Source organism: Gasterosteus aculeatus, chromosome 9, assembly GCF_964276395.1.
Source record: "Gasterosteus aculeatus chromosome 9, fGasAcu3.hap1.1, whole genome shotgun sequence".
Taxonomy (NCBI): domain Eukaryota; kingdom Metazoa; phylum Chordata; class Actinopteri; order Perciformes; family Gasterosteidae; genus Gasterosteus; species Gasterosteus aculeatus.
The window spans coordinates 1551584-1566746 of NC_135696.1; the positions used below are offsets into that span (position 1 = coordinate 1551584).

A 15163-nucleotide genomic window follows, 5' to 3' on the forward strand; every position below is an offset into this window, starting at 1 on the left:
CCATCATATCCCTCTGGAAGACCTTTTACATATGCAGATGCTGTGCGGGGCATTTCACATGACAAACCAGGAGACGCTTCTTTGGCTTGCAAACCGTTTGAGTTCATGCTTATCAGCCATCCATTGGTGTCGTCAGAGACGGAGTCCCCTCACTCCTCCGTAGAGGACTGGCTCACCAATTTAAGACCAGCATCCCCCGAGTCAGTGGTGTCTCAAAGTGATGGTAGGCACCTCTCACCTGATTCACCTGTTCCTCAGTTTGGATCTTTCCTCAACAGTTATGCTCTGGAACCTTCGAGGTACCATTCCTTTACACCACAATCAACATGTTCAGACTGGGAAGGCACTGACTTGTGTCTTGAAACCCTGTTTGATGACACCAGACCAGAGTCACCTAAGTCAGCTTCATCAGGCTTTGGAACGGACAACTTCTTTAATAGTGGTGCTTTGTCCCCGGAATCTGTGTCCTCCGATATTGACTATTTGCTCCTACATGGCTGGCTAGCAGATGTCAGAGCATCCTCCCCTGAATCTGTGGTTTCAGTTGAACGGCACGCTTTTTCTACATCCATGACTTTCAATGAGATGAAGGGTCAACATTGTACCTATTATTTACAGTATTCTGAAAGTAGACCAGTATCACCGTTTTCAGCACTGTCAGATGTTGAGCATCCTGAACCTGAGCTAGAGGAATTGTTTGATGGCAACAGACCAATGTCCCCGCAGTCAAGTTCATCAGACGTTGAACTACATCAAGAGTTTAGTATAAGTGCATTGTCTCCAGATTCTGTGTCTTCACATTTGGGCTATTTGCTCCTTAAGGACTGGTTAACAGACGTCGGAGCATCCTCCCCAGAATCTGTGACTTCTCAACGTCCACATAGGCCCCTCTCTCCTGATTCACCGGTTCCTCAGTTCCAATCTTTCCCAATCCATGACAATGTTGAACTGTCTAGGAACCAATCGTGTACACCACAATCAACATTTTCGGATTGGGAAGGTAATGATTTTTGTTTGGAGCCCCTGTTTGATGAAACCCGACCAGAATCCCCACAGTCATCTTCATCAGTCTTTGAACTGGACAAAGGCTTTAGTAGCAGGGCTTTATCCCCGGAATCCATGTCTTCCGATTTTGACTATTCGCTCCTGCAGGACTGGCTAGCAGACTTCAAAGGATCCTCCCCTGAATCTGTAGTTTCAGTTGAACGTCACGCTTTTTCTACATCCATGACATTCAATCAGATTAAGGGTCAACATTGTACCTATTATTTACAGTATTCTGAAAGTAGACCAGTATCACCGTTTTCAGCACTGTCAGATGTTGAGCACCCTGAACCTGAGCTAGAGCAATTGTTTGATGGCAACAGACCTGAGTCCCCGGATTCACTTATTTTACAAGTAGATGCTAAACAAACAGGTATGAATACAACCGCGGCCCCATCATATCCCTCTGGAAGACCTTTTACATATGCAGATGCTGTGCGGGGCATTTCACATGACAAACCAGGAGACGCTTCTTTGGCTTGCAAACCGTTTGAGTTCATGCTTATCAGCCATCCATTGGTGTCGTCAGAGACGGAGTCCCCTCACTCCTCCGTAGAGGACTGGCTCACCAATTTAAGACCAGCATCCCCCGAGTCAGTGGTGTCTCAAAGTGATGGTAGGCACCTCTCACCTGATTCACCTGTTCCTCAGTTTGGATCTTTCCTCAACAGTTATGCTCTGGAACCTTCGAGGTACCATTCCTTTACACCACAATCAACATGTTCAGACTGGGAAGGCACTGACTTGTGTCTTGAAACCCTGTTTGATGACACCAGACCAGAGTCACCTAAGTCAGCTTCATCAGGCTTTGGAACGGACAACTTCTTTAATAGTGGTGCTTTGTCCCCGGAATCTGTGTCCTCCGATATTGACTATTTGCTCCTACATGGCTGGCTAGCAGATGTCAGAGCATCCTCCCCTGAATCTGTGGTTTCAGTTGAACGGCACGCTTTTTCTACATCCATGACATTCAATGAGATGAAGGGTCAACATTGTACCTATTATTTACAGTATTCTGAAAGTAGACCAGTATCACCGTTTTCAGCACTGTCAGATGTTGAGCATCCTGAACCTGAGCTAGAGGAATTGTTTGATGGCAACAGACCAATGTCCCCGCAGTCAAGTTCATCAGACGTTGAACTACATCAAGAGTTTAGTATAAGTGCATTGTCTCCAGATTCTGTGTCTTCACATTTGGGCTATTTGCTCCTTAAGGACTGGTTAACAGACGTCGGAGCATCCTCCCCAGAATCTGTGACTTCTCAACGTCCACATAGGCCCCTCTCTCCTGATTCACCGGTTCCTCAGTTCCAATCTTTCCCAATCCATGACAATGTTGAACTGTCTAGGAACCAATCGTGTACACCACAATCAACATTTTCGGATTGGGAAGGTAATGATTTTTGTTTGGAGCCCCTGTTTGATGAAACCCGACCAGAATCCCCACAGTCATCTTCATCAGTCTTTGAACTGGACAAAGGCTTTAGTAGCAGGGCTTTATCCCCGGAATCCATGTCTTCCGATTTTGACTATTCGCTCCTGCAGGACTGGCTAGCAGACTTCAAAGGATCCTCCCCTGAATCTGTAGTTTCAGTTGAACGTCACGCTTTTTCTACATCCATGACATTCAATCAGATTAAGGGTCAACATTGTACCTATTATTTACAGTATTCTGAAAGTAGACCAGTATCACCGTTTTCAGCACTGTCAGATGTTGAGCACCCTGAACCTGAGCTAGAGCAATTGTTTGATGGCAACAGACCTGAGTCCCCGGATTCACTTATTTTACAAGTAGATGCTAAACAAACAGGTATGAATACAACCGCGGCCCCATCATATCCCTCTGGAAGACCTTTTACATATGCAGATGCTGTGCGGGGCATTTCACATGACAAACCAGGAGACGCTTCTTTGGCTTGCAAACCGTTTGAGTTCATGCTTATCGGCCATCCATTGGTGTCGTCAGAGACGGAGTCCCCTCACTCCTCCGTAGAGGACTGGCTCACCAATTTAAGACCAGCATCCCCCGAGTCATTGGTGTCTCAAAGTGATGGTAGGCACCTCTCACCTGATTCACCTGTTCCTCAGTTTGGATCTTTCCTGAACAGTTATGCTCTGGAACCTTCGAGGTACCATTCCTTTACACCACAATCAACATGTTCAGACTGGGAAGGCACTGACTTGTGTCTTGAAACCCTGTTTGATGACACCAGACCAGAGTCACCTAAGTCAGCTTCATCAGGCTTTGGACCGGACAACTTCTTTAATAGTGGTGCTTTGTCCCCGGAATCTGTGTCCTCCGATATTGACTATTTGCTCCTACATGGCTGGCTAGCAGATGTCAGAGCATCCTCCCCTGAATCTGTGGTTTCAGTTGAACGGCACGCTTTTTCTACATCCATGACTTTCAATGAGATGAAGGGTCAACATTGTACCTATTATTTACAGTATTCTGAAAGTAGACCAGTATCACCGTTTTCAGCACTGTCAGATGTTGAGTATCCTGAACCTGAGCTAGAGGAATTGTTTGATGGCAACAGACCAATGTCCCCGCAGTCAAGTTCATCAGACGTTGAACTACATCAAGAGTTTAGTATAAGTGCATTGTCTCCAGATTCTGTGTCTTCACATTTGGGCTATTTGCTCCTTAAGGACTGGTTAACAGACGTCGGAGCATCCTCCCCAGAATCTGTGACTTCTCAACGTCCACATAGGCCCCTCTCTCCTGATTCACCGGTTCCTCAGTTCCAATCTTTCCCAATCCATGACAATGTTGAACTGTCTAGGAACCAATCGTGGTCACCACCATCAACCTTTTCGGATTGGGATGGCAATGATTTTTGTCCCCACAGTCATCTCCATTAGGCTTTGAATTTCATGAATCTTTTAGTAGGAGGACGTTGTCGCCTGAATCCACTAATTCAGACCTTTTCCCCCTTCAAGACTGGTTAGACTTCAGAGCATCTTCCCCATAATCTGTGGTTTCATTTAAACATAGTTTTTCACCGCATAGATTTTCGGTTGAGGATTAGTTTGATGAAGGCAAGATTTACCGGATTCACTCTTTTCACCGATTGAATCAATCAATCAACAATTTGGATTAAGTGCACCTAAAGGTCATCTTTTTTCTGTTACTTCAACCCTTACAAATGCAGATATCGTGAGACTCATTAGCATTGAAATTCAAGCAAATTTCTTCTTTGAAGAAAAAAATTCCCCCTCGATATATTTTTCTCTGAACTCAAGCAATTATTTCCTGAAAACCGATTAGGCTTACATGAGTCACAGAAAAAACTGACCCAGCTCAGACTTCTCCCCTCTGAACACGAATCACCGGATTCCACAATACATTATAAAGAATCCATAATAACACAAAAACCTCTTTTTAAGAACTTAATGTCCCATTTGCACGATCCACCCTATAACGGAAAATATGCTTGTTTTGTAATAAGACTTTATGAAGCTAGCGTTGAAAAACCTTCTGAAATAGGTGAAACAGGGTCCACAGGTTCTCACAAGCATGTTGCTGAAAGGGAATTTAATAACAGTCCCACACTTTCTGCACACAGGCTACCAGCACCTGAAATAATATTCATTCAGCAGAGACCGCAGTCTCCAGAATCGTTCTCGTCACTTGATGAGTTCACCGCCCTATCTCCTGACTCACAAATTCCTCACTTTGACTTTCAACCTTATTATTGCTTTCATATGTCAGAAAAAATCAGTTTCATCAGACTTCATGATACTGGCAAGCGATTTTGGTAATCCATGTCTTGATCGTTTATTTGATGAGATCCGACCAGAGTCCATTGTGTTGGAGAGGGAGTTTCAAGAGTCCTCCAGTGACATTTCATCAAACAGTCAGTACACGCAGTCCTTTCTTGACTACTGGCTGTCTGAGTTAGCACCATCTACTCCTCAAATGATTGAATCGATGGAAAATTTCGAGGACCTTTCAAACCCGCTTCCTAGTGGGCAAAGTCTGCCAGAAGAGATTGTTCCTGCAGACAAATTCAAAGATTTATAAAATCTTTATACTGACAACATCTTGACTCCAAACCATTACAGCATTCCTCAGCATCCCACTGAAAAGAACCTCATCTTACATTAATAATTTAACATCCTTAAATACTGATGCTACTAACTTTACCAGTTGAGACGGGACCCAATAATTTCCTCCTCAAACACAATTCACCAGTCTTTTTGGTCAGGCCTTTTTTTTGGACAGAATATAACCTTGACTACATTATAACAGATCATATAGCATTAGCCAGTTTTGCAATGAGTTGAGTCACATGCCATCTGCAGATCACAATTTAAAAAATACCTTGACGCTGTCTGGCTGGTGGAGCCTTCCCATGAACTTGAGCAAAAAGAGCATCGGTGAAATGAAGATTCAACATTCACAAACAAACGAACAAACCCTGAATCACAATTAAAGATGACACAAGCCCAAGATGTTTTTTTCATGAACTTGAAAGAAAATCTATGACCGAGGATGAGAGCAAGGCTCCGGTAAGACGCAACAAGCTCTCGCTGAGCAGTGAATGCAGTGTTGTTTTCAAAAGTAATACATTAAGTGTGAATTTATAAATGAACCTCAACCTTTTACTAATAATGCCAGGAGGCTTCCTTGTCTTGCTGTGGCATGTTTGCATTTTTGCACAAGACATTTTCTTTGTGAAGCACAATGAATGGAAATGAGTGACCCTTTCTTAGTTACGTGAGCTGTTTGTAAGGAATGTTCTCACCGGACTAATTCCATATTCAATTCAACATGAGTTAAACATAGCCAGATAGACCTCAGACATACAACTCTAAACCAACCATTCCGTTCAGTTTCTATATTAGATGTGACAACACGATAGCATGTCTGCAGCTAGACATCTTCCATAGAAATGTGAAGGGCCCGTTTCCACATTTGGTTGTCTCAAATGTCATGGTAGGGGACCCAACATGACTTTTTAAAATAGTATTTGCTTTTTTTAAACGTTTGACGTTTAACGTAGTGGCTTTAGCATTGTCATTCAAAGGTGTTTTCTGCCCTTATATCTTAACAAGGCAGCAAACACTAACTTGAATGGGTACGGCATCAGGCATGTCCACCTTCATCTTACAGCTTATGCTGATTTTGACTGAAGTTCACTTGTGCCCTGCTTTCATTATTTGTGTTTTCAATGCAAAAATGCAAATATAGACTATACATTAAACAATCTAAATCTTTCAGCATGTAAATAATTCCATGAGTTGCATATGTTTAAACTGCAATGGTAACAATCAAATGTTGTTACCATGTATCAAGTATGTAACTGGGCCACAAGTGAATTTCCTGATCTGAGACACTGCTCTTGAAAACCAGATCATTGTCAAACGCTTGCTTTATTTGACTAATCTTTTCACAAACAAAATATTTATATTTATCTGTATTTTTTCCACTCCATTCTATAATTTATTGCAGGTATCAACAGCATCTTCCAGAACAAGTCTTTCAGAATCTCCAAGACAATTTTTTTTTAACTCTGGAAAGACACAGGTCTTTCCAACCGAGACACCCTCCTTGACACATGTTTCCAATACACTTTCCACTGAAAAACTAGAATCAGCATTTCCAGGTATCTTTGACCTATGTGAAATCTCATTGAGCGCTAATAGTCCCACACCAAAGCAAAAAGATGGCAGGACGTCATTCACAAAACAAAGTGAAAATCCGGGCTTAGCTAAACCAATTCCAGCGACTCAGGACTACTTACTCTCTCAAACAGCTCAAGAAAGTCCCGATGACCAAGTCATCACATTCTCAGAGTCCACACCAACACCACCCAAGTCTGGGTCTCCTCAGCTTGACCAGCTGTTGTCCGATCTGGAGGCGATGAACCTTACATTTAGAACCGAGACCCCTGACCCGCTTCTGTCAGAGTTCAGTGATGAAAGCTCTGAAGGTGATCAAATGTGTTATTTTGCCGACCATTCTCCTGGAGATCGGTGCCATACAGAACAAAGTGATAGCCTAGGAGTCAGCGTGTTATCTGCCATCCAGCTCGGTGAAGCTACTAACCACACACGTGCAGCAGTCCTGGAGCCTACACATGTCCAGACATCCATTCAAGATGAAACTCAAGTTGTCTCAGTCACTCCTAATCTAACCAAAGCCTTTGAGGCTGGTGAACAATCAATTATTGATAATCATAAGGATAGCCCTTCATCTCCTGCTGAGTTCCTTTTAACTCCAGAACGTCCTCAAAGATTTTGTGAAGTGATGGTGTCACCAAACTCAAGTTTTCCTGTGGAGATGTTCAAGTCCAGCACAGTGTTAGTAGCAGCCAAGAGTTATTCTGATATAGCTGAGGAAGATCTGGCAACTCTTTGTAGAATGTCTGTTGCAGAATCTTCCTCACAAAGTCCAGAAAAACTTGAATCAGCTTCATCATCTAAAGACCCAATCGTTGTGACGGGAGGAATACCAACACAGAGTGTCCAAGATGAACTTACACATTTATGGGAGGTCACTTTTGTTGAAGCCACTCAGACTGAAGATGTCTCTTCCCAGTCCCTTTCGGATTTGACTCCGGACACAGTTGTATCTGCCAGACAGTTTAGCTTTGAGGAACTTATGGCATATCCCTCACCGGGGAACTTGGAGGTTTCCTCAGATGAAGGTAGGCCAAGGGCCAGAGGACAGCGTTCAGAGGAGTCTCTGACTCCAGTAAAGTCAGAGACTTCCTCAACTTCTGATGAGGAGTATAGCATCCCATCTGGGTATGCAGATGTCTCTTCTACCACAACCCTTTATACCCACATGCCTCCAGAATACGCAGAAGTTGTACATAGTGGTGCAGACGGCCCAACCTTTGAACACTCTGACGCACAACCTTTCTTTGACTGCATACAGGCTGCATCAGATGGCTCAGAGACGGATGCTGATGAACCCGAGGCTAGTGCTAGGTCAAACGAAGATAAACCCGAGGGTAATCTCTGCCATGTTAGTGAGTGGGAAAAAGGGAATCCAAAAATGTGGTTGTCCTCTGGAAGTGAAGATTATGAGGAGACTCTTTTTGTCCTGGAGCCTCCTAATAATGTACATGAAGAGAAAGAAGAATTACTACACCATTCACCGGATGAAGAATTCTCCTTGTGTGAGACTTCAACAGCACCTCCTGTCTGTGAAACTGGGGTATATGATGATGCTGTTGAATGTAGGACACGGGTAAGATGAGATTTGGTAAACCCTCCTCAATGTGCAAGCTTTTTATCCTGGAGCTGAGCTTAACTAAATATTTGCTTTAGAGGAGGAATGACTGCTGAACCTTTGGTCACATGGATGTGATTCAAAACTCAACCCTGATTTTATTTTGATTTTAGATTTGAACCAGTCCTAACTCAGCATGTCACTGCTTCCTTGTAAACGGCTGCATCCCTCAGAGTGATATCATAAGCTAGTTTCTTAAATCAGCAAAGACCACATTTAAAGTTAAGGCTGTCAACTTAAACGCATTAATCTATCTATGCGATTAATGTGTGAGATTAACAATATTTTAGTACACATAGTTAACATACGTTTGTTTACTTCTGGTTTATGTGACGTAAACTGGAAGTTGGCCGCGGAAACGAAACGGCCACTAGCTGCAGTCGGTTACATCTGGATGAAGAGAACTCTTTGCATTGGAAGTAAAACAAACAGGCGCGAGAACTGTGCAGAGGAATTACTCCACGTGTCAAACAGAAGGGGGGTGAGAGGCAAACGGACCACTTAAAGCACCGCTATGCTAAGCTAGCTACTAGGCTACCCATCTCAACATTTAACGTTACCCTGCACACGGTCTGCAGAGGACCACCACTTTGTCCCTCAAAGGCCGTGGTTTGAAAACATCCTGTCTAAATGTGGGGAGATTGTTGGCACTTCAAACACAGCCGTTAAATTATGGAGAGTTGAGAGAAAAGTGCACGAGGACAACAGGAAAAGTCGCCAGTTCAACATGTTCCACCAGGTGAAATTCTGCCTCCAAGATGATCAAATGTGTGTAGTTTTGTGTTTAAAATAACATCAGCAATTAAACAACAGTGTCTAAAATACACGCTTCCTAAAGTGATTACTCATTACTTTTAAGATTTACACAACATTGTAACAACAACAACATTCATTAATCGCTATTAATCGAGATTAAGGAATTTCAAAATGTGCGATTAATTAGCAAATTGTTTATTGACAGCCCTAATTGAAACACAGCATGATATGTTTTGCTTTTACAGTTACAGACTGCCATGTTGTACTTTCCAATGTCATATATGAAAGTTAATTGTTGTTTCTATTTGTAATACTGAATTGGAAAGTGCACCATATCACTCTGCTTATTGCTTGCTTTTGTGCAAACATGCAGTACCAGTGAAAAGCTTGGATATTCTTACTGTGTATTTATATAAATGTGTATATAACCTTTATTATTATTATTATCTTAATGGACGTTCGGATCATTGCCAGAAAGTTCAGATAATGAATTTATGACCAGTTGGGAGAGTTGTCATTCAGGTATCTGATGTCTGACGCTTTCAATTGGCATAGAGTGCGTAACGTACAGAGTAAAACCTCAACCAGCCTTCGTACTCACTGTTAACTTCAAATGTTAACTGTCTAACAACCGAAATGATGGAAAAAAATGGTGTTTGAGGATTCAAATAAACTGGGATTGATACGAAATGTGCTGTTGATAAATGGCTGAACCTCGCGGAGGTGATTTATGTTTCTGTGAGCACGTCTTTGTTGTTCTTTTGACAAATGCCCGTCTGTTTCCCGGATCCTTAAGTCCCTGTTTTCTCTCCAAAGTACAACCTAAAATGTCTCTAACGTCTCTCTAACGTGTTTCTTTTTGAAGTGGAGGATTAAACCGATAAACTCGAGCACTGACCCGAGTCAGCACTCCTGATTATTGTCTGTGTTGATCCTCACAGGCCGATGAAATGCACGACCTCCCCACTCGGTCTGTGACAGAAGAAAAGTACCAGGATGAAAATGGGCACGCCGTTGTCAAAAAGGTAACGGCAGATTCTGTCATGCACATGTCCCATGGCAGTAGTCAGACTGGTAGTGACAGCACAGCTAAACAACACCCATTTCTGGTTTGTTTGCAGCAATATCAATGCGTAATTTGTGTAAAATTGTTCATTCTGCTCAATTGACAACATTGGCTTTGAGAATATGGGATATTAACAAGTGTTCCCAACATCAACAACAAATGGTTGATAGTGAATTATTTTACTGTCTAGAAACAACGATATGTTGATTAATAATGTTAACTAATTGTTAGTAATACTACTACTAATTTATGTTATTTTGTCATTATATTGTGTAATATCATATGATCAATATGAGTTAATCAATAATACTACCACAAATTATACATTGCACCACAGCTGATAAGTGACAGTAACAATTACATTCTAATTACATTAATACATGATTTATCTCCTTTTTGATTTCCAAACACTTTTGTTTGTAAGATGAGATCGATACCAATCGTTAACTATTTATCTAAAGGATGATTGCAGATGCTTTGGAAAAGTATTTATTAAGCATTTAAGAAAGTATTGTAATAATATCAGTTGTGGCTTTATAACAGCCTTTCAAATAATGTTTATCTAAGGACGATAACCGGGTTATTAACCAATAACAAAGTGTTACACAAATCTGGTCCGTCTGTGTAATGATTATAGATATTTGATGTCCAAATTATTTCTTCACAGTAATTATTAAATACTACTAAATATTGTATGAAATGTTTTCATACTTTTAACAATAAAAATTAAAAAAAAAAAAATAAAAAATTTAAATTAAAAAAAAAAAAATTAAAATACCACAAATAATAATTTAATATTACTAAGAATGAATCAACATTATCATTATAATTTCATTGTTAAAAGTAATTATAAACTAAGTTTCAGTAACCGTATCCATTTCTCATTTAAAATGATGGTTCATATAAAGTGTCACTGACTCCCTTTAAACACACGACCTCCTCAGGTCACACGTACTGTTCTCCGGACGTGTGTTTCCGCCGACGGCGTGGAGCGAGCGTCCGTCAGTGCGGCGGATGCAGGTGGACACTCTGAGGTTGTGAAGCGGAGCGTTCTGAAGAGTGAAGGGGACGAGACACAGGTGTGTGTGTGTGTGTCCTGTATTTATGTTTGTTCTCTTTTTTTTAAGAAAATAACCGATGGCAACCTGTGTAGTGTTAATTGTGTATATAAAAAAAACATTTAATAACAAACTAATCACTTTTTCTCCTGGTTCAGGGGACATTTTCTGCATGTGAGGGTTTCTCAGCATCAAGCCGGGCGACGGCTGAAGGCTGTAAGGTCAGCGGCGTGGAAAGAACAAAGGTGGTGGAGGGTGAAGAGACAAAGACACCGCAGGATCCATCTCTGGCCTCCGACCTGCCCTCCGCCCAGAAACAGGTTAGCTGATGTCCTCGTAAGCCTTTTCGTACATTAAGCAGCTCACTTCCATATTGACAATGTCTCCTTTTGGATTTCTTCATTTTTCCACAATCGGATCATTCCCATTTAAGCGAGTACTGTTTTTTAGCAGAACAGAGCTCCCCCGTGTGGTAGAGTGAGAGACTGACAAAGACGATGGAACTGTGTTCAGGAGGTGTGTGAGTGCTGGGAGAGAACCTGTGTGTGTGTGTGTGTGTGTGTGTGTGTGTGTGTGTGCGCGCACAGCTGCAGGTTAATCAGTTTTGACAATATTGCCTAATGTTTGCGTGCATGGATCAGATTAACCGCTTATTCAAATAGCATACTGGAAATATCTTTTATTTTGTATACATTTAAAGTAGGGCAGTGCGGTATGGCTAAAAATTCATATCAAGGTATGAATTCTGACGGTATCTCACGGTATTGCTTTTTGTAAACACATGAATTAATACATTAATAAAAAGTAAATAACCCCCGAAAAGGACCACCGGCCACCCGATCAGCTGTTCGCCGCTCGCTGGTCAACTTGCTCGTAACACGTTGGCCTTTTTCTGTCTTTAATGATAAGTTAAACAGCCGAGTTCAATTAACACAAACACATCTCAAAGTCAACACAAAGCATGACTGTAAGTTTAACTAAGTTTTAACTTTAACAGTTAAGTTCAAATCTAAAACCTGTTAGAGCGCTTTGAGTTAAAGAGAAGAAGTGGACATAACTAAACCGTTAACGGTCCATAGTTTGCATGTCTCAGTGTCCTCGAGCAAGACACTGAAGCCCCAGCGCTTCACACTGCTCCTTAATTACTAAGGAATTTAAATAATTAAAAAAATATATATCTACATTTCCCCCAGCCTCTCGCGCCCCACCTCTAATACCTCCGCGCCCCACCAAAGGGTTGCGCCCCACAGTTTGAGAACCACTGAGCTACAGCATCATCTCCTTTTAATGAATCGCAGCTGCGTATTCAGAAGATGCTGACCTGTGTCCCCTTGTTTGTTCACACCCCCTCCCTGCTCCCCGTCCAGGGCCCACATGCGTAGAAGTCGTGCCCTCGGACAGACAAACAGGTCCTTCTAGAAGGCCCAAGGCCATGTGACCTCCAGCAGCTCTTTCACCGCTGCAACGAAGAAGAAAAGGACAATGACGGAGAGGAGGAGGAAGAGTAGAGGAACACTCCTCTAGTCTCTAGCTCTGCCCATGCTAATGCCCCCCCCCCAATCCTATGCATTAGCCACATGCAATCCCAGTGTGCACCTCAAATCTACCCCCGTCTTCCCATTTTACTCAACTTTTTAATGACTTTGTCCACAATTATTTTTTCTGATGTTCTCGTTCTCTTCTCACGTTCTGATGTTGTTTTTTTCTTTTTTGTGACCAAAGAAAGTTGTCCGTTGTTTCCCTTTTTTTTTTTTATTCCTGATGGAGTGATAGAGGAGCGAAGAGAACCCAGGGATACTGTTCACACGACCTCATAAAGAGCACTTCACCTGCACCCCACCGGCGCCCGTCTCCGAGTAGGTGGACAGGACAACGTCTCTCTCACGCTGCACTGCCTCCCACATATTCCGGACTTTAAAACGCTCCCTCTCACTATGCTAGTCTCTCCGCTCTTTCCATTCAGGAGGTAAAGATGTCACACAGAAAAAAAAAAGAGTTGAACTGCTGCTGCTGTGTTTTGTGTCGCCTATGTGTAATCTGTCTATATGACCTATAATCTTGACACTGCGGACATCGGTAGCCTAGGAATTAACAATCGCTCATGTGACGCAGGGCGGGCATGACTACTCAACACCACCACGTCATAGTGACCCCCCCCCCGCTTTGACTGCTTTCTAGTCGTACGGATTTGCCCTCCCGGAGAGACGTCTGTCTCTCCATGTTATTCGGGTTCCAATGCATTCACTCTTTCTGTGGTTTTCGTCAGATCTCGACTGATGATGTGTGGGTGAGGCTGTGCTGCGTACGGCAGCGGCGGGATCGTCAGGAGGGGGGTTTTCTGGCTGGTGAATTTGGATTGCGTGTGACGTTTTTTGCCGCGTGTTTTACGAGCGGTAAAAAATAAAAGAATGTGTCCCAGTTTCTGTCAGCAGAGAAAAAGAAACATGTATTTCCCACCGACTGTGTTTACTCTCCTGGCGGTCGGGAGGGAGCACCTCCTTGCTTTTTGTGCACGGGATGTAAGTAAAGGGTTGAGTTTATCTTATCCACGGAGATGGTTTCATTTTGGCAGATGGTTAAATACAAGATAATGATGCACACATGCACGGTGGAGAGCGTATAGCTACCATTACTCACAGGCCTGAGCGTCGCTACTGTATGTATCTACAACGTGTAATGTATTTATTTCACTGTCACCGTGTCAAATGCAAATTAGTGGAAGTTCACTGTGATAGGTATGCTTTTCATTTGAATATCAGCATCCCTTTTGTGTGATGATGACAGTTATATACATATACAATGCATATTCAAATATCTACTAGGGCATGTATTACTGTATCAACGATCAAAACGACAAAACCAACATGGCTGCAGTGTCTATGGCTGATAGAGAATAAAAGTCTACCAATGTATGGTGTCGTATCTTTTTATATCTTGTGAATGTTTTTTTTTTTTTAGCCCAGTTCACTGGAGAACACGAATGAACAAATTACCATCTGTGCGACCCCCGACCGGGCCTCCGAGGCGGCGCGGGAGCAGAGATGTAGCTCCACATTAGCACCGTCGTCTTCCACGGACGTGTGTGTTGTTTGAGTGCAAATACAAAACTTTGAGTAGAAATGACATGCAGTTATTGAAATGGCATTTCCATGGTTGCATGGAAGACCGTAAGTCGATGGACATGTGCAGAAAGGGGGTTCGCAGCCCGCGGAGGGTTTCCATTTGGTTTCCGAGCGAGAGGGAGAGGGGACAGTTGATTTATACGCAGTGTCATCTGAGAAAGGGAGAGGTGCTTTGTGCGCGCTTACTGAGAAAAAGGGGTCCGAGTGTGAGGAGTGATTTCCGAAAAAGATGCACGCAGTCCAATGTTTAGTAAAGAAAGATAGGAAGATATTTTAATGCAGTAACCATTTACATGTTGTTCAAAAAAAAGGGAAGTAGATGTAAAAGTGACTTGTTACGTATTTATAGGTTATGTACCGTTCACCCAAGTCAAGTTCCTTGTGTGTCTAACATACTTGCAACAAACCGTAGTGATTCTGAAACTTCCTCCTAAACGCCAGCACGGGTAAAGAAATCAGATTGTATAAAGATGAAGAACTACTTCCGTCTTGATATTAACTATTGAACATTGTAAACATGTTTATGTGTCTGAATAGCGAGTTTGACAGTTTTCGTAAACGTGTTTAATTTTTAAATGTGGTTCAATATAGAGTAAAGCGGAGGGTGAAGCTGAATGCAGGACAACACGGCTTGAGATCGACAGGCCGCTTCCACTGCGTCATTTGGTCCGTTGCCATTTCAATACTTTTTTCAGGTATATTGACTTTTTCAGACGTACTATGCTATTTATTTTTTGACATACTATACTCTGCTATAACTTCTATAACAACACAGAACTACTTTCTTATCACTTTTTTGGAGATACTACAACAGTACTGTATTAACAATGTCTTGATATTCTATACTATAGAATATATAGTATATAATATA

General features: G+C 42.2%; 1 protein-coding gene across 19 annotated transcripts in view; it reads left to right on the forward strand.

The window, feature by feature from the left end:
- The window catches only part of ank2a (ankyrin 2a, neuronal), a 71119-nt gene extending 57037 nt beyond the window's left edge, over positions 1–14082 (forward strand). For 17 of the 19 annotated variants that reach the window (XM_078080019.1, XM_078080021.1, XM_078080031.1 and 14 more), the window contains 4 exons: positions 9988–10071; positions 11057–11191; positions 11329–11490; positions 12538–14082. In XM_078080019.1, the coding sequence (XP_077936145.1) occupies positions 9988–10071; positions 11057–11191; positions 11329–11490; positions 12538–12552 (396 nt within the window). In that variant the 3' untranslated portion in view covers positions 12553–14082. The remainder of the gene's footprint in view (positions 1–9987; positions 10072–11056; positions 11192–11328; positions 11491–12537) is intronic. The other 2 variants (XM_078080036.1, XM_078080037.1) reach the window with 1 other exon arrangement.
- The last annotated feature ends 1081 nt before the right edge of the window (positions 14083–15163 follow it).